Source organism: Kogia breviceps, chromosome 3, assembly GCF_026419965.1.
Source record: "Kogia breviceps isolate mKogBre1 chromosome 3, mKogBre1 haplotype 1, whole genome shotgun sequence".
NCBI classification, from domain to species: domain Eukaryota; kingdom Metazoa; phylum Chordata; class Mammalia; order Artiodactyla; family Physeteridae; genus Kogia; species Kogia breviceps.
This window is the reverse complement of record NC_081312.1, coordinates 29703297-29723855: the sequence shown is the minus strand read 5'-3', so window position 1 is coordinate 29723855 and position 20559 is coordinate 29703297. Positions and strand designations below refer to the sequence as shown.

The 20559-nt window shown below is 47.0% G+C and overlaps 1 protein-coding gene across 5 annotated transcripts in view; it reads right to left on the bottom strand.

The window, feature by feature from the left end:
• The window catches only part of DPF3 (double PHD fingers 3), a 274103-nt gene that overhangs the window by 21379 nt on the left and 232165 nt on the right, over positions 1–20559 (bottom strand). For 4 of the 5 annotated variants that reach the window (XR_009334367.2, XM_067028208.1, XM_067028206.1 and 1 more), the window contains one exon: positions 220–332. Coding sequence is in view for 3 of the 5 variants with exons in the window: in XM_067028208.1 (XP_066884309.1) it covers positions 220–332 (113 nt within the window). In the remaining 2 variants the exon portion in view is untranslated. Of the gene's footprint in view, positions 1–219; positions 333–20559 lie in introns of those variants that run through there. The other variant, XR_010839503.1, reaches the window with a different exon arrangement.

Genomic DNA, 20559 nt, shown 5'->3' with positions numbered 1-20559 from the left:
GCCATCACCTCCTGCACCTCTCTCCACAGGCACGAAGAGTACCCAAGGTCCCTGTAGCACAAGGGTCCCAAGGGTCCTCGGGGCAAAAGTCAAGAAGGAGGTCCTGATGGATATTTTCCCCAGGAGTCCAGTGATGAGAATCCTGCCTTCCTCTCCAATCCTCAGAGGACTCCCAGCTCCTTGTATTTCTCCCTCCCATGCGGGAAGTCCCACACTCACATCATTCTCCGAGGTCCCACAGAGGATGCAGGATTTGCACTCTATGCACTGCCACTTGTAGGTCTTGACAGCCTCGGTCATGTTCAGGGTGAACTGCAGGCATGTGGGGTGACCTGGAGGAAGCAGAAATGGCAGCATTAGGGCCAGAGGGTCTGACCTGTCACCCCTCAATGCCACAACATCATGGCCAACTTGGAGGGAGGGTGGGGTAGCACGGGTTGGGGAGTAAAGTGGGAGCCTGGCTGGAGTCCTACCAACCATCCTCACCACCACCCACAGTTACATCAGATCAACGCCCAAAGAGAGAAATAGGTATTAAGCCTTTTGCTGGGGAGAGATGTCATCCAAGTCCTCTTGCCCGAAGAGCCATGTTGCCCCAGAGATGTAACCAGTTGATGAGGACAGAAAGTGGTGATCAGAGAGAAAGAGAAAGGAAATCGCACAGCACAAGGCGACACCATGAGAGTCTGCAGCATTATCTCCCCAGCATCAACTGTGGTGGGAAGTAACACATATGGGCTATTTGCAGCTGAGCCTCTGACCTGCAAAGCTGTGCACATTGCCTTAGGGCACCGGGGAGGAGATCAGAGAGAGCATGTGAGGCTCCCGGGGTCAGAGCTCAGGGGGCACTGGGAGGCACTACACTGCTACCTAAGGTGTCTGTGCCCATGCCCAGGGGACAAGCAGAAGTCCACGTCCTGCACAGGAACAGGCCCTATGGAGGGAAGCAGCCTGGCAGGGAGGGCGAAGAAGCGAGGCATCACTGCAGGGGTGCACAACAGCCAGGTCTATCCCGAAAGGACTCGTCACTGGCTCTAACTCTTCTCTCCATCCTATGTATCGCGTTAGCCAAGCCAATAATAAGAGCAGGGAGAGACATTATTAATATGACCTTAGAGGACCCAGCCCCAGCAGACCTACACCGGAGGCTTGGCCTGCAGAGCTAGGCTCTGCTCTCAGCCACTGCCTACCCAAAAGGAGCACACCAGCAGCAGGAGGACAGCTGTGAGCGATAGAATGTGAAGACCTTGCCCTCCTATTTGGCAGGGAAGGGAAACTTGGATGATGTCCCCGGGTTTCCCAGGGCTGTGAATCAGACGGGGATCTGCCCAGACACCCTGGGCAAAGCCCTTTACCAATTCTGTCACAAAAGAATTGACAGTTTTGCCTATTGCTATGGGTTCACCCTTCTCCCAATTCTGCCAAATCCACCATATGGTGCATGTGTCGCCTCTTTCACGTGAGGGATTGTGAGCTTCTAAAGAAGGATAGTACAGACAGGACACCAATTAGGGGCAACCAACACAGTGTCCAACCCAGTGTCCCCCACAGACAGTCAAGATCCCACGTGGTACCACCACTCCTTGGCAAAGCCACATCCCAGCAGGAGGACCCCATTTCTTCTTTTCCAAACCCTCACAGAGTTCTAACATGGTCCTTTGGGGGAAATACTGTCTATTCAGTCAATAGAAGGACCCTTCAGATCTGGGCCACCACCAGTGCAAACCACACTGAGTTATCTCTGAGACTGAGGGTGGGGATAGAATGACTCATGGTGAGGGGAGTTGGGGACGCCTAGCAAATAGCAGGTGGGAGCACTGAGGAGAGGACTGAGCTAAAAGCATTTCTATGACATCTCAGGAGCCTTGCAACTTAGAAACCCTCACAGCTCTGAATAACCCTCTCAAAGTGACACCAGGCCAGTGACCCTGGGGAGAGCAAAGCCTTACGTTAAAAGCCTGGATGAACATCCAGCTGATATTCCTGACAGCATCTCAAAGATCGGTCTCAGAAGAACACTAGCCAGGGCTGTTCCCTATTCTGATCTCTCACACAGAACACTGGGATGGGAATAGGAGAGAAAATACCAGTTTGAGATTCTGGGTGGTCTGGGCTGTAGACGCCCAGGTTCTCAGATAGGACACCTGGGAAGGTTGAAGATGAATTCATGGAGCATAAACCTAGAACAGCAGGTTGATGTTGCCCTGTTCCACGGCCTTAGGGCACACCCAGACACAACCAGCCAGCTTACAGTAATTGTTCATGAACTAGGGTTTATGGAACACCTGCTAGGCCAGCCGTGGCACTAGACAGAAAAGATACAGTGGTGAGCAAGACACCCACCCCCAAAATCCCTCTAGTCTGGTCAGAGAGAACTCAAATTAATAAACTACACACATACCTATTGACCTATAATTGTGTAAGTGCTGTAAAGAAAAACCATAATTGGCAATGAAAAATCACAGGAGAATCAAATCTAGTCTGAGATGTCAAGGAAACCTTCCCTGAAAAAGATCTTTAAGCTGATACCTGGCAGATGAGGAGGAGGTAGCTGAGTGGGCGAGGGCAAGGACTCCACGTGAGGAGAACAGCACGTGGAGAGGCTCTGAGCAGTGGAGGAGCTTGGCAAAGTCAACGGAAGGGAAAGGCCAGTAGGCAGAGGCTTGTCGAGTGAAAGGAGGAGGGCAAGAAGTGCCCAGAGAGGTAGCTACAGCCAAGTTACATGGGCACTTGTGGCCCTCATTTAAGGATTTGGGGCTTTAAAATCATTAAAGCATTTTTAGCAAGGCAGTGACTGAATTGCCTTGTGTTTTTAAAGGAGAATTCCTTCAGCACGAGGGATATTTGGGCGGTGAAGCAGTTCTGAACCTTGACTGCAGTGAGTTACGTATTGATAAGATTGCATAGAACTATACACATACATGCATAAACACACATGTGTGTGAATGTAAAACGAATAACATATGGATAAGGTCTGTGATTGCATCGTGTCAGTTGCCTGGTTCTGATAGTGTACTATGGTTACAGAAGATGTTACATTGGGGGAAACTGGGTGAAGAGTGCATGGCACCTCTCAGTAATACATTTTGTAACTTTCTAGGAAGCTATAATTATTTCAATATAAAAAGTTGAAAAGGTTTTTTTAAATAAGGAAAACACAAAGAAAAATTTAAGTCATCAAAAAGGAGGGAAGGGGAGGGAGGGAGGGAAGAAGGGAAAGGCAAGGCAAGGCAAGGCAAGGAAAGGAAAGGAAAGGAAAGGAAAGGAAAAAGGAAAGGAAAGGAGAAAGGACAGGAAAGGGAAGGAAGGAAGGAAGGAAGGAAGGAAGGAAGGAAGGAAGGAAGGAGCTGCTGTCTAAGGAAAGAACTGGGGGGAGGGGACAGAGGGAATGTAGAGATGTAAGAATTATTGCCAGGAAACTAGTTTGGAGGCAGATGCTGCTGTTAGGAGAGAGACAAGGATGGTGGAGGTGGAGATTGGAGAAATATTAAAGAAATCATTGACAGGACTTGACCATTATTTGAGCATTGGAAGTGTGGAAAAGAGATGAGAAATAGTCTCAAGAGTCGGACCTAAGAAACAAGGTGGGTTGCAGTGAAACTTACTCAAATGAGGAACTACAGAAAGCATATAGGGACCAAATGGAGGAGGGGGAGGAGTACTCTGTTTTGAGCATGTTGAATTTGGGAAGTCTGTGAGACTTTGGGTGGAAATGTCAAGTGGATGGTCAAATACAGGGGTTTAGCACTCAAAAGAAATATGAACTAGACATGTAAATTTAAGAGCTTTTGCTAAATAGGTGGTCATTGAAACCATGAGAGTTCATGAAATTATCTAGGAAAAGGGAAAAAAGAGAAAGGAAGAGGAAAGAAGAGAGAAAAAAGTCTAGGACTGAGTTTTGAGTAACTCAACTATTTGAAGATCAAAAGAAAGGACCAACAGAGGAAACTGGAAGGATGGCTGGAGAGAGGTAAGACGCAAACCGTGCAAGGATGGGTCACAGTGGCCCAGAGAAGAGCTTTCAAGAAGGAGAGGGTAGTCAGCTGTGTTGACTGCCAAAGGTTCATGAGTTTGTCATTGCTCGATAAGGACCCTGAATGAGGGCATGCTGACAGAGCTGAGCAGAAGCTGCCCTACTAATAATAATACCCTCAGCAGTGTCACCTTCCCTGGGAAGGAAGGTCAGCACATTCCAGAGCGTGACATGTAACTCCACAGCCAGCTGTGCCTCTGGATGCCTCTGGGGGTGGGGTGGGGGGGTGCATGCTTCATGAAGCCGACAACACTCCCCAAATATTTACTGAGAGCCAACTCTCTTCTCAAGACCTCTCGACCACTGTGCTGAGCTCTGAAGACATTTTCTGGGATAGCTTTGGACCACTGAACAGTAGCAAGTGGGCTTGAGAAAATCCTGTTGGAAGAGTCTCAAAAAATCCCATGGGCTTTCCCTGTGTTCCGGTTTTGAGAAAGTCACCAGCCTCCCCCCAAAGACCTTCACACCCAAAGGAAGGGAACGAAGCTCACACAGCCTCCATCCCAGGTAACATGTAGGACTAAGATTAGCCTCAGCTCTGGCTACAGAGCTCCTTCAGCTCAGAATTCAGACTCAAGTGGGAGAGGAAAGGAGGGGATGCAACTTCTCAGCTGAGGAGGGTGAGACACAAAGAGTTTAGTCACCCAAGCCGCCATTAGCAGGTGCAAAAACAATGCCCAGAACTAAGTCCTCCTTTCTGTGCCACAAGAACACGTTGCCTGTCTGCTGCCTTTCTCTACAAACTGGAAAAGTCATTTCCCAGATAAAACTATAGGGATAAGACTTCTTATCTATCATGGAAATGACTGGAATAAAGCATACTGTTGGACAAAAGGAAAAGTTGCTAAGGAAAGTGCTAGAAGCTCATATCTAAGTTTTACTGCTAGAAGTCCTTATTTTTGCCCAGAACTAATTTCTAAAATCCTTGGAAGTAAGTGGATAATAGTCTTTCCAGTTCAAGGGTAGTAGAAAATAAAGAGGCACATTGGCAGTAAAGCAATTTACTTATGGCCACCCACTACTTAAAGATTCCTGTCTTAATCTCTTTTGTAAAATTAACCATCATTCTCTAATGTGCTTGCTTGGAAATCTAGATTTTCCATATATCCAGTTTTCTTAAAGCGAGGCACACCGGCATTGCTATTTAAATAGCCCAATGGAGTGAAGGGGAAACAACACTTCCCAGGTCCCCTGGGTGAGATGATTCAACAGGACATTTATAAGATTTCAATTACCAAAATGGATTTAGAAAGTGGCATGGTGTGTATGATTCATCCCAGCAAGATCATTAAAAACCAAGTCCTTCCTGAGTGTTCCTCCAAATTTGTTCTATTAGGAGGGTTCAGTAAATCTTCTGCCCGTTTGTTCAGTTGGTCCAGTGGTGAACTTGGTGTAAAGAGACATTCTTAATCCAGCCCTAACCCCTTCCAAAACGGACCTCAATCTTCCCTACAAGTTGAAACAGGAAATATAACCTACGGCCACCATGAGCGGAGACCTAACTTCTGGACAGGGCTTTCAGACAACGGAGATTTGGCTTTGGGGTGCTAAACCAGCAGGATGTGAGACGCTTCTCAGAAAGAAGATTGTTCATGAGGTTGGTATGTATGAAATTGCAGTCTACTGAACTCAGTGAAAAAGAGAAGGCAGGCATCTGAAAGCAGGGACTGCCCTGTTGCCACCTGAAGGATACATGTCATGGCTTTCCAGAACCCATGTGCATAGACACTGACAATGTTCAAGGACAGCGAACAGGAGTCCGTGGTATTTGAGTGAGAAGGCGCACAGGTAAATATCCAGGCAAAACCAGTGTTAGTTTTATATTTACAGCTGCCTACTTCCACACATGCTCATACACAACTGCCCACACACATGGATATTTCCAACCTTTTAGGGGCAAAAATATCTAAATATACCTTGTTGATTGAGTTCACATTACAACTGTGACTTAGAAGCTAACAGAGCCATTTACCAGTCAGTGTCACTCTGTAGATACTCAGCACAGTGAGAGAAACACCGTTCATTTTCAACAAACCCTGGGCAAAAAGAAATCTACAAATGGCTATGACATGTGTCTCTTACATTATGATCCTTATTAAAAGAGTTTTTCATTACATTATTGCCAATATTTAATTTGGACTAGGCTAAGCCACATCACTGATTAAATTAGAGCTCCAGAAAAAAAATTAAAATTATCTCGCTAGGTATGTGCTGAAAACATAAATAAAATAGATGCAAATAACTGTGGAACTAGCATGGTCTATTATTTACTCATTGTGAAATTATAAACACCCAATTATATTTTATTACCTTATTCATCAATGTTGATCTCTTAAAAACTAATTTCTCAGGAAAGGAAAACCTAAATATCCATGGTTCTCAGGCAAGTAACTGCAAAATTCAAATTGTACTCCTTGGTCTGATGCCTGGTTTATAGAAATCATATTATATAAAATATGTAGGATCGATTCCAATCTGAAAAAGCACCAAAAACAAGTCTCCATAGGCATTCATTAGAAAATAATTTGGCTCAAATTTCTAGCAGTTCTCTATATTCGTACACACATACAATTTCTAATATTTACATATTGCAAAAATATATAAGAAGCTTTAGCTAAAGAATTTATGCACAGTGCAGTCAAATCTGAATCACCCATGTTAAAGAGTAATTTGCGGAGAAAAAATACTACTAGCTCACTTTGGGAAACCATCTCACTCCATCAGATCCATTCATTTTCACTTATCCTCTCTCTCCCTCTCTCCTTCTCTGTCTCTGTCTCTCCCTCCCTCCCTTTCTCTCTTTCTCTGCTTATCTTCCTGTTTCTAACCTCCTCCACTTTGAGACCCAGTTTGTCAGGTGGAAGGAATATGGCTCTGAGTTATTATACTTAATCTGTAAAGGGAGGAACCAATTCTGAGCCATTAAGAATTTGAACTCTGTGCACATACATTGTGACAAGCATGTTATCCGGGCATTGCTTCCCTACATAGATTGCTTCTCCAGCCCTGCTTTGCAAACCTTCTACAATGGTCTACAGGCTTACCTCCCATCTGCCCCAGATGTTCTTCTAACACTAAGACATCTACAAATCAAGGACCACAGTGGCACTCCAGAGGCACCTGCATGGCTCCCTTTTTTCTCACCATTTTAATGTACTTCAAAGAGGACAAAGAAGAGAAAGAGAGTAGAAAGGATAAAGACCATACAAACAAAAATGCATTCAAAATAAATTATGGTGTATGCCATGGCTGCCTTTTGCTTGGCTAAAACACTTTACCATCAGCAAGTTCGACCCATCTTAGGGGTCTGTTTATCCTCCTTTAAAGCTGTCAAACTCTAGGGCACCCAGATGTCACACAGGAGACAAGCCACAGGGATTGTTGCTTCAATCATTATCATCAATAATCATGGAAAGCCATTCAAGCAAGAACATTAGTAGCACTATTTTTTTTTTTTTTTTTTTTTTTTTGCGGTACGCGGGCTTCTCACTGTTGTGGCCTCTCCAGTTGCAGAGCACAGGCTCCGGACGCGCAGGCCCAGCTGCCATGGCTCACGGGCCCAGCTGCTCCACGGCATGTGGGATCTTCCCAGACCAGGGCACGAACCCATGTCCCCTGCATCAGCAGGCGGACTCTCAACCACTGCGCCACCAGGGAAGCCCAGGAGCACTTTTAATGGCCTAAATCACTAAGGGCTCATGGCTCCATTCTCAAATAGCCCTAGGAATTCCCAAAGTTTTCATGGTCAAGTGTTGTCTGAGTAGTCTCATATATAAACCTGAGGGCATTTCAGTTGGTCCTCTTAAAGTGAAATAAGGGGATGGGACAGCCTTGACCTGGTTTTATATAACTTACCTGACTGTCCCAGGTTGGGGCCAAGGTACCAGAAAGATGTCAAGAACCATGGTAATGATCCCAGGGCCCCTAATTAGTCACTGCAGCTGAGTACCAAGGATAATTTATTCATTTACTCATTCCCTCAACAGTATTTTTTGAATAAATAAATGTGGCCAGCAGTGTTCTCAGCACTGGGGATACAGTAGTGGGGAAAACCAAAACCTGCCCTCATGGAGCAAGTACCACAATTTGATACATGATGCAGCATCTGAGTCCCTGAGAAAAGTCACTTTGCCTCACAGGCCTTAGTTTTCCAATATATTAAATGAAATGATAGGAATCTGTTATCCATGAAGCTGTGGCTCTGTCTATGCCACCTATAAACACTATTTTTAGAGATATTCGTGATCCCAAATTGCCCATCCGGTTGGTGAAATAAACAAGCCTTCTAAAGTTTGCCAGCTGACACTCAATGTGAAAGAAACTAAGAAGGAAATTAAAGTAACCAGTTAGTTCTGTTGGAATTTCTGGCACATATTCCACTGAACTAGCCAATTCCAGGTCCAATACCATGATAGAAAGCACAAGAAATCTAGAAACCAAAAGCACTTTTCATCAACCACACCACCCACCCCTATGTAAAACGTTGGGTCTGTACAGATGGGTGGTCAATGAGTCTGCAGGCAGCAGAGGCCTTGGGTAAGGCTTCATCATGAGCAATACTGAGCTGTTTGTGTGACAGTGGGCAGATATTGCCAGGCAGGAATGGATGAAGAGGGTCACCAACATGAGCAACTCAGGTTAAGCCTCCTTCTAAATCTTTAGTTGGAACTGTAGATTGGAGGCAACCATCTGCCAAAGTGATGCTTATCCCATAGCAGTGCATGGAGCCCAGACTGAATCGTTGTCCAGAGACCAACATCAATATTGGATGTGAATCCCTGACATTGGCTGTGCATATCAGGCCTCTCTGGACATAATGAGCATGTAGCCATGGGCGCTGGCTAAAGGCTTTGGGTTTTCTTTGGAAAAGCGAGCCCGAAGAAGCAATTGTTGCTCAGATTGGAGACCCTGCAATCTTCTGTCTGGGAGGATTTTATGGTATAATTGATGGAGAGCTGGTGGAAAAGAGCAGTGATTAGTCAACACTTGATTGTCTGTGATCCTCCAACTGCTGATCTTCCATGAATTGGAAGATGGACTTGCGGGTGGTCTAAGTTCTCGAGTCGTCTGAGGAGCTTTGCGATGGCATTCCATTCTTTTCTTTCCAAAATATTTCAGAGTTGTACCAAGTCAAAAGAAAAATGATGCTTTCTTGATTTTCTGGCCTTTTCTATGTGCTACTGGGAAGAAATCATAGAAGTGCCTAGAAACAGAGGACTGACAGTGTGTCCATGACACTTAAACACTTTGTCTTTCAGTTTGTCTTTTAAATCATTTTTAATTCTAATTTTGAGGGTTCTTCTGACTTTGCAATTTACTTTATTGTGATCAGGTTCTTACAGAAAAATAATTCTATCGAATTTGACCAAATTCAATGAGCACCTACAACTGCCAGGAACTAAACTAGGTGCTGAAGTTTCAAAGATGAAAGAGGCGTGGATCCTGCCTTGAGGAATTCAGGTTTAGGAGGTGTGATAGGCAGCTTCTGAGATGACCACCAACAATCCCCATCTCTTGGTATTCGTAAGCTTGTGTAATTCTCTCCCCTTGAGGGTGGGCTGGACTTAACTGACTCACCTCTAGCAAGTAGAATACGACAGAAGTGATAGGATGTCACTCCTAATATTAAGTTATAAAAAGACTGTGGCTTTCATCTTTGGCACTCTGTCTTGTGCTTTCTCACTCATTTGCTCTAAGGGAAGTCAGTTGTTGTGTTGTGAGATGTCCTTGGAAAGGTCTCAGTCCAACTTCCTGGGAGGAAAGGAATCCTGCTGAAAACCATGCGAGTGAGCTTGGAACAGGATCCTCTCTCAGTCAAGCCTTCAGGTGAGACCATAGCCCTGGATGACAATGTGACTGCAACTTCATGGAAACCTTGATCCAAAGACACTCAGCAAAACCACACCTAGATTCCTGACCAATACAAACTATGAGATAATATTTATGGTTTAAGTTGTTACGTTTTGGAATAATCTGTTATGCAGCAACAGATAACTATTATAGGTTATATTTTTTGAAATGACTATAATACAGTGTAATAAGTGCTATAATAGGAGAATGAATAGAGTGCTTACAGATGGAGAAGCAGTCAATAGTGGGAAGCTTAGGGAAAGCCACTGAGAGGAGGTAGCATTTGAGCTGGGCCTTGAAGGACGAATTTCCTAACGGAAAAAAAGGACAAAGAGAATTACAGGGAGAGGAAATTGCAAGAAATTTAAGGTGCGTGGTTTATTCAGGCAAAGTAGAGTAGCTCAAGAAGAGCAGGAGAAAAGGGAAGTGGCATAAAATGATGCTGAAGAGGTAAGAGGAAAGATTGTGAAGGGCCACTTATACAGGCATACAGATTGGAATTTGACTCTGTAAGCAGTGAGGAATCCTCAGAGTTTTTTAGGCAGGGAGCTGATTTGCTTGTACCCATGCTTTAGAGAGATGACTCTGGTGGTTAGGACAGAGGGTATAGTGGAGACAGCTAGGGCAGGATGACCAGTTACAATATCCATGTATTCAAAAAAAATTTATTGAGCACTTACAATGTGCCAGGCACTGTGTAATGTGCCAGGCACTGTGTGAGGTGCCAAGCAGTGAATAACACAGATAAAAGTTCCTACTCCTATGCAGCTTATGTTCTAGTGGGGGCACTAGCATAGGACCAGCCTAGAAGCAGTGGCGATTAATGTAGGAAACATTTGAGAGGTAGAGTTAGTCAATGGGACATGATTCTTGCCTGGACATTGGTGTGAGCAAGAGGGAAAAATTAAAAACAACACCGAGATTCTTAGGTTGGGCCACAGAGTAGATGATAACACTGTTAGCTGAGATGGAGACAGCAGCTTTGCAGAGAGTAACAATAGATTCATGTTGGTACATTGCACTTGTTGTGATGAGACTTTCAGTGGAGTTGTCCTTGGGTCACTGAGAAAATACAGGTCTATACTCAGGAGAGAGGACCAGGCTGGAGATATAGATTTAGAAATCATCAGGTGTGGGTGGTAGATGAAACCTTGGCACTTGGTGAGATACTCAGTGAGAGACCACAGATTGAAAAGTAAAGAGGACCTTGTTGGGAGGAGGGGGGAGGGTAACCACCAGAACTAAAGGCATGAAAGGGCATCAAGAAAAGAATTCAGTGAGAAAGACAGAGACAATGGTCACAAAAGGAGGAGAACCTGAAGAGAGCCCTTCATGGCCTCCATGGCCACTACCATCAAGGGAGAGATGAAGTAAGATAAGAACTGAAGAGAACGTATTACACTGTGAACCACTGCTGATTAGGACTGGGTAAAGTGATCCTCATCGCTCTCTGAATGACTGGGTGGTTTCAGCGTTGTAGAGGGAAGAATCCACCAGTAGATTATATCACAACATGCTTCTCCTTCCACAGGCTTTGTCCATCAGGCTCAGGTTTGGAAATACCATATAAAATAGTCTTAGGAATATTGCCTTTATCTGATTCCATTTGTTGATAGCAGGGGTCATTTTTTTTAATGTAGGTTCCATGGCCAAAGCTAGGCCCTGCCAGCATCACTTTCCATCCTTGCCCTAGGAGATGCATCAAGTCTCTGGAAGTCAGTTCATTCCTTCTGACCTTGGATTGAAGCTCTTCAGGCCCAGGTGTCAGAGCCCTGCCTGCAAGCCTGGGGCAGGTCCTAGTGGAGGCTTTTCCCAGAGCTCCAGAGTTTGGTCAAATGGCCCTGCATATAGTCCAAGAATGGCCAGATCCAGGAGAGATGCTGGTGCTCAGGCAGGAGAGCAGCATTGCAAGTCAAACTGAACAGTCTGGAGCTGAACAGGATGGAAATAATCACCAGCCAGTAATGTTGGTGGCTGTGGTGTTTTTTTAAAATGCCGTTGAATTCTTTGTTCCTCCTCTTTTCAAGAGGTGGAGAGGCTATTCCTCAACTGTTGAGTGTGGGCTGAACTTAATGACTTGCTTTGACAGACACAGTAAAAAAGGAAGTGACAATATGAAACTTTGGAGGGTAAATTATAAAAAGGCACTTGGGTTTCCATTTTGACCTCTCTCTCTCTCTCTCCCTCCCTCTCTCTCTCCCTCTTTCTCCCTCCTCCTAAAAAAGTCAGCTGCTATGTTATGAGCAGCCCTATGGAAAGGCCCACATAGCAAGGAACTGAGAGGGGCCTCTGGTCATCAGCCAGTAAGGAACTGAGGCCCTCAGTCAAACAGCCCAAGATGAGCTCAGCCCTACCAACATCACATAAGCAAGCTTGGGAGCGACTCCTTCAACCCCAGTCGAGCCTGGAGATGACCGCAGCCCCATCCAACATCTTGACTACCACCTCCTGAGAGAACACGCACCAAAACCACCCAGCTGAGCCATTCCCAGGTTCCTGGTCCTCAGAAACTATGACATAATAAGTGTTTGCTGCATCTGGGGGTAATTTATTACGTAGCCACAGATAACTGAAATAGTAGCAAAGGAGAAAAAGTAAGGGGTCTGGTGTGAAGGTTCTAGAAAAACCAGGCACCTGACAGGACTCCTGCTTAGGCGAGTCCCAGACACAGAAGGAGCAGCACTGGGCTGAACACTGAAGGGCAGAAGTGGGGTTTGGGATCTTATCTCATTTCCTCTGCTCCATGCAGGGTTGTTAATTTTTTAAAAGAACAAATAGTGGGTACTAAGACAATTTATGCAACAATGTGGGGATGACTGAAAAAAGAAGTGAATAGGTGTGAAACCTCACCATGCAACAAGAGCATGTCTGTGGCTTCCTGGTCCCAACCTGTCGTCTGCATGGTGTGGGCCGGAGAGGACCTCTTCACCATAGAAGATGCCATCTTTGGCCTCTGGTCTTGACCTCTATTCCCATCTCATCCTCACCCTGCTCCACCTTCCTTCCACCTTCCTGAGCCCCTCTCTCACCTCCAGCAAGCTTTCTATGTAGGTTTTCTGGAACAAGTCCCCCCATATTAGAAAGTCAGGGACTTCCTGGAAGTTCCACAGACTGACATGAGCAGAGCAGCAGCCTACAGCCAGTACATTGGCTAAAGAAAGCGATGCTTGGACATCTTAATGATAATTCTCATAACGTTTTCAAGTAAACACCTTTCTATTCCCTGCTTTCCTTTGATTCCCCACAAAAATCCTTTGAGGGAGGCAGCACAGATATAAGTACTCCTGATTGACAGGTGAGGACACTGAGGCTCAGGATGGCTCAGGTGGACAGCAAGTCATGGAACCAGGGCCAGAAGCCATGTCTTCACACCCTCATCCTTTGGACTCTTGCTACATCACGGTCTCTCACTACATCATGACCCAAGATGGCCAACCCAAATGTGGTGGCCCAGCTTGAGTTCAGCTCCTTACTTGAAACTGTTAAATATAAGAGCATTTTCCCCTTTTATTCACAAGAAGTTTGCTAAGGCACAGTAATGTAGGTCACTGAGTTTCTCTGTGCCTCAATTTCCTCAATTTGTACCACACACAGGTGACTAGTTGTCCCCTAAGGCCTTTCTGGGCCTCAGTGTTCCATGCCTCTAGAGAAATCCTTCAGGAAGCCGGGCTTGCTCACACGAGGCAGGACATCAAGCCCTCACCATCTGGCAGTGGCTGATCCTGGAAAACCCTGGGGAAGCCTCACCCCGCAGTGAGACAGTCCAGCCCACACCAAGGGGCCCTGGAGGCTGCAGGAAGTAGGGTAGCAGCCTGTGGTGACATTACTGGGCTTCAGGTCCTGAGAATCTCAACAGAGGTCCCCTGACCCCATTGGCCACGGTTTCTCTGCCAGAGCCTGGGGTGGGGAGGTGTCCTTTCCCTCTCCCTACCTCACCATCCCATGCAGCTTTGCTGGGCCAGTTATCCCACATGGAGCTACCAGGATGGACGTCCCATCACCAGCTCCCCGAGTAGAGCCTCTGAGAGGAGCACACAAAGACATCTAGCATCCAAAGCCAATTTCGCATCAGCCCCAGACACCTCGAGTACACTGTCCGTTCAGAAGGGATAGGAATGTTTCTTACTCACCTTATTTAGGAGAAGAAGAAAAGAGCAGACAGGGCCCCCCTTTTGCATTCACCAGACTGCACCACAATCAAGACACCTACAACCCTACCACCCACCCTGAAGCCCCAAAAATGGTTCACCAACTCCTTTTAATCCTTTTTCCTCCTCACCCCCTAATTCCCTCACATCACTAAGCCACTTTCCAAGTTGTGATGGCAGGAGAATGGAAAATGAGGATGACGGTGGTGACAACCGGCTTCCCCTGAAGCCTCTCTCCCAGGCTCCTTGAGCACCTGAGGTCCCTGATATCCTTCAACACCCTCAACGAGAAGGAAACTAAAATCAAGCTGAACCAACCCTACTTAAAGGAGAAACATCCTTGGGCTCCAAACCCAGCACCATCTGTCTGGCCCTTGTATTAACTCAGAATTTGCTTCCAACCCCCAACACAAAGGCAGCACCAGCTTTGCACTCGTCCTGCATCTTCGGGCACTCAGTCCAACTCATAGATCATTTTCCAGCAGTCAAATTCTCATCTAAGATTAATCTGACTTTTCCTTACAATCAAATATTTATCCAACAAATTCATGAATGAGAATTGATCTCGCTGTTTATTTAGAAAGCTGGAGGAGTTGATTTTACATGGGCTTTATTTTTTTCCTCTGGATAAATTAAGGAGTTGAGATAGAACAAAAGAAAGCAAATCAATGGCTATTTCCAGTTACCAGCATTGTCTTCAGATTTAATAGAAATGATGCCCTAAGACACATAGTTTATTCAGTATGAAAATACCCATCGATATTAGAGTAATGCAAAAGGAAAGCCTTTCCTGGTACTTTGTAAATGTAGACAAGAGCCTCACAAATGTTTGAAGATTCACAAAGCCCTTCTGATAGGTGGTCATCAACACCGTTCCATAACCAGGGAAATTAAGGCACAGAGTATCTCTGAAATGGCTCTGGTTCACCTGAGGAATAGGTATGAGAGGATATTCATCACCAGAAATCTGACCTCCCTTCAGAGAGAGCTAAATATGTGGCACATGTGCCACTGTTCCATCCCATACTCACGGCAGACATCATTAATCAATTCAACGTGTTCTTCACTCCTCATGCTGAGACCTTGGATCCTTGTCCACACAGCACTGCAATCCACCATGACCATTCTGTGAGTTTGCATACAAGGAGAAACCTAGTTGCTACCTCTGAGCTGGAAACTGTTAAGCTTAATAGGTTAAAAGTCTCACGTGAGCACTAAGGATTCGAACCTTAAGGAGGTCACCAAACAGATATTTAACTTCTGTTTGCCTTTCTGTGAGTCAGAGACCCTATCAAAACAACTAGGACCACAAACCAGATGGTGGCCTTGTTTCGTGGTTGGACTAACAGACAGTATTCCTACAGTCACATACTTCTGTGTGCACAGAAAGTCATCTGAAAGACCCTTTCTAAAAAGAAAAAAATTTAATAGTGGTTAGTGTTTTTTTCTACTTCATTAGTTATGAGGTACCAACCCACCCCTCCTTAAGTAATTCCTACATCTCTCATTGCCCACGGCGGGAAGTAAGCTCCTTCGTGTTACAAACCTCTTTGCTGCCTGGCCACAACTGCCTGTTTTAGGTTCATCTTCTTTCTGACCACTGACCCAGCGACTTCTACACCCTGTGCAACAGCCTCAAGGAAAAGTACTTGCCATGATCCTCTGTCTCCCCACCCCCACCCCCCAAAACCTGCTCTTTTTGCACTTCACATTTTTGCACACAAAGGTCTCTCTGAGCCATCTCTCAACTCTCGTTCACAGCCAAACCTGTCAAGCAGATAGTCTACACTCTGGTTGCATGAAGTGTGGTCCATGAACCAGTGGCATGAATATCACCTAGGGGCTTGTTAGAAACACCCACACCAGACCTATGAACCTAAATCTGCATTTTAACAAGATGCACTGCCCTAAATTCGCTCCTTCCCTCTCTGGGAAACCCCACCCAGTCTTCCTTCTCTCTAATCTGACTTCCTTCCCCACATCTCCATCAAAAAGACTCTCACTGAGTGAGTGAATCTGTCAATTCATATATGAAAAAAAGGATCCATGAAATATCACTTCCACTTGTGACCGCCCTAGGAACTTCTATTCAGCCTTCGAGTCCAGTCCAAATAGCCCACTTCTGTGAAGACATTTCTGCTCTCCAATGCAGACAAGGAAACCAAAGTGCTGAGAGGCCGGACAAACTGCCTGAGCACACCCAGTGCACCCACGGTGTGCCACCTTTAAGAATGACATCAGGAAGGATTCCCTTGACCTCCCCAGAAGCCCCTCATGGCCATTGGCAAGGGCAAAGCTCTGTGGCTGAAACGGGTATGGCAAGTCGCAAGTTGCTTTGTGGACGAGGCCCCCGCGTGGGCTGATCAAAACCAGGTTTCCTTGTTCAGGATATTAACCTGAACAAGGGGCGCCCTCTACCCAGTCTCTCAATCCCCTTGAAGACTGTTGTATGCTCTCTTCCTTCAACACACATCCAAAGAACACACCTCTTTCACTCTCCTGGCCTCAAGGGGGAGTTTTTCCTTTTACTTTGGAGAACAAAGACCTCAGAGAGGAAATATCAGTTGCTGGTCTTTCCACTTCCCCAGGCCACAGCAACGCCATTCTGTTGACCCAGTGGCTCTCCAGCTTTAGAGTACGGGGAGAGGTTCTAAACGTACAGGTCCTGATGCAGCCTCCTTGGGCTGCACTTGGTGACACCCTGCTTCCTAGACTCTCCTCGAGGCTCTTGCACATCGACAAACTGTGCCATGATGCAGGTGTGTAGGACCACGGGCAAGTCCACCAGCGACCTTGAGTCCACCTTGGTCAAGAGAGGGCTCCAAAATCTTTCCTGCCCACCTCATCCTTTTATGTTGAGGATCACAGCAATAGGGTATGTGCTATGGCTTTGTTAAATAGAAAACGTTCTTTTTGAAGGCAAGGTTTTACCACTTTTCTGCTTGGTTTTGGCACTAACAAGTAACCCTCTATTCCCATTCCCAGAAATTCTGTATTTCTCTCAACCTCAGAGCCTACTGTCAACATACTCTTAAGTGTTTCAGACAGTCCTGTGATTGTTGGATGCAAAGGACATCAATTCATACTGGCCAGTGTCCAGACATACATAAGCTATCTTCCCAATAGCAGTTCTGTTTGCCAGAGACCTGGGGGTCTTGTGCATAAGCAGGAGGCCTAAGCTCCCTCTCAGCAGCTTGAGACAGGCAACACACACTCTCTCCCCAAGATAAGGCCTTTCAGACAACAAAGCACTTAGAATATTTCCTTTGTGCTATCAAGAACAAACACAGGAGCCCACCCCAGTGTTCGTGGGACTGATCTGACAGGGGTAGGAGAGATGTAAGATATCATTTCCATTGTGTCATCATGAACCATTGAAAATCTTTGCAACCTAATTAAACTGCACTCACTGAATGATGAGTGAATTCCACAGCCCCAGAACAAGCATTGCTTTTCACCATTTTCTATTTTAGTGGCTATTCAACTATTTTAAGAAGGACATACATACCTGAGCCAAAATCAAAAGTGCACAGCTAGTAATAACCAGCACGGTCCTAACTTACTGAGGATGCCATCAATTCGTGGGGTCAGGGGCTCCAGCACACTGACCTCACCACTTCTTACCACTTACCACCCTCTCTCAGTCATCACCTCTCATACGCCCATAGCCATAGCCGTCATAGCCTCCATATCCATCCCTAAAATCACACCCTTGCATCTATCTACTCACCCCTCTTTCCTACTCACCTCAACTCCAGTTAAGCCCAGCCCTCCACCTGTTCCATGCTGAACCCAAGCAGAGAAAATCTCACCCCTGTGCTAACCAGTCTCCACTGAATGGTGACCACAAATCTTGGCAAACCATTCTCTCTCATCTCTCCATCTTCTCAAATCTCCCATACCTCGTATGCCTTTCTCGCACTCTTCTCATTTAGCTGAAAAAATACCTAAGCAATAAGCATAAAACTTTCTCATCTTCTCCATGTGCTTCCACCCATCTCCCCGCACCCGTGCCCCTACGCCTGTCTCCCTCCCGTTACCAGGAACAACTCTTCCAGCTCCTACTTGTGCCTGGATCCTGACCTCTCACACCTCCCTAAGAACTGTGTTCCTGCTATAATTCCCTCCTGCATCATCAGTTTCTCTCTCTCTAGTCGACCGTTCTGCCAGCGTACAAATATGCTCTTGACAGAAGAGCACCTATCTCTCAAGGAGACCCTGACCAAGCATCCCCCCTCCATCGAGAGACACATTCCTGCTCCTCTTTTTAGCACAACTCCTTGAGAGGGCCAGTGCTCTCCATCCCCCTTTCTGCACACTTTCTCCTCAGCATGCTCACCTGACCTCCTCCCACCTCCCTGCTGCCTTTTTTCAGTCTCCTTTACTGGATCCTCTTCCTTACTCCAGTCTCTTATTTTTATCTAGTTAGACTCACTTCCCCTAAATATCATCTACACACTTGTCACTCCCAAAGTGATAACTGCAGCACAGACCTCTCTGCTGAGTTCCAGACCCATATATTCACTGCCACGGTGGTTGGGAACCCGAAGAGTAGAAAGTAAGAAAGATCCGAGATGGCAAAGGATCATCGTGGGAAGATTCCCATCTCAAGAGGTGGTGATGAGCCTGCAGCCAGGAAGGGAGGCTGCAGCTGGGGGGACTGCAGCGTCTTCCTGGGGTTGGGAGGTGGAACTCAGAGTGAGCAGAAAAGCTGATGGCAGCAGCTTTCCGAACGGCCAGGATGCATTTCGGACCATGAATGAGTAAAGAAAAGAGGTCATCACGGTTCCAGAATCATGAGAACAGAGAGGAGAGAGAAAGTGAGAAGTGGAAGAATTAGTAAATCTTGGGGGAAGGGCTGCGGAAGGAAGAAAGGAGACAAAGAAAAAGGTGGGAGACAAAGAAGAAGGAAGCGAGAAGGAATGGGCAAGAGAATGAAAATAAGAACCCAGAAAAGAGATTTTGGCCCTTGCTTACTCAGGAGATACAACCAGAATTCTGGCTGAATTCTCAACAAGAGGCAGAAACTCAATTCTCCGAGTTTTCCCCAGAGGGGTATTAGTATTATTACTATGAATGGCTACCATTTATCAATGTGTTTCCTGGGTGCTAGGCACTTTGAACACACTTCCTCATTTAATTCTTAAAACAGCCTGTGGGGCTTCCCTGGTGGCGCAGTGGTTGGGAGTCCGCCTGCCGATGCAGGGGACACGGGTTCGTGCCCCGGTCCGGGAAGATCCCACATGCCGCGGAGCGGCTGGGCCCGTGAGCCATGGCCGCTGAGCCTGCGCGTCCGGAGCCTGTGCTCCGCAACGGGAGAGGCCACAACAGTGAGAGGCCCGCGTACCGCAAAAAAAAAACAGCCTGTGACTCGGGTGTCCCTGTCCCCATCTGATGGAAGCTAAAGCTCAGAGCAGTGAAGTAATTTACTCAAGACCACCTATGAATGGGGTGGCAGAGGCAAGGTGCAAACCTACATCTTCTCCCAACCTCCCCACAGGGCACCGCCACGCCACCGGGCCACAGGAAACAGGCAGTGGAGAGAGACCTTCTCCTGACACACGGAGGCTGAGGCAGGGGGCGGGGTGCCATGAGCAGCCCTGCAGAGAGCACTGACCCCCCGGCAGCTCCCCAAGTCAGAGGGCTGCCCACCTGCGCCGAGGTGCTGCTTTCCTCTCCACAACCCGCTGTCCCCTCTCCACACTGCCCACTGCCTGGAGGGGAACCTGAGGACTCGGCAGGGTGGCGTGAGGATTTGGGCGAACTGCTTCTCCCAGCCCTGGCAGCTAATCTAGGATGTGGGATTAAAAGCACTCCCAAATTATCCTAGGGCAAAACCAGGTCAAGCTCACCTCCAAACCCAGCCCTCACAGAGTTAAAGGTGAGGAACTGGTTGGGCTTAAAAGGCAAAGAAGTTAATTAGCTCCCTGAAACCAAGAGGGGAGGAACAGAGCCTGGATAAAGGGGTCGCTGGAGGCGAGGGAGAGAGCACTCAGCTGGGGGTCCAAAGCCTCACACCCACGGGGCCTCCAGGGAGCTCTGAGGTCTGGGCCATGTCTCTCCTGTGTCTCTGTTTCCTCCTCTATCGGACCAGGTCTGAGGCCCCTTCTCTGCACCCGACAGCCTAGGACGGGGCGGCATATGGGGCCAACGCAGCCTCCTCTGAAACGGGCTCAGCGGGCGGGGCAGTGGGGCCTGACTCTGGAAGTCAGAGCTGGGAGACAGCAGTGATTCTCGGCAGGTGTGCCCTCCGCAGGTGCCCCGGACCCACAGGGAAGATGCCCCGTCCAACCCTAACCCAGCCGGGTCTCCATGTGCCTCTTCGATCAGGAGAAGTGGATGGAGCTGGGGGGCCGGGAGGGGTCACACGTGTGGGTGGACAGAGAGAGCAGGCGGAGGGGGCAGCTACCTCCCAGACACGATCAGTGGTCATGCTGCAGGGGGTTGGGGGGAGCATATAAACATATAAGCCACCATTTCCCCTCCACGACCCCCGGAACAGTGCCTAAACCTTCCACCACCAGCGCG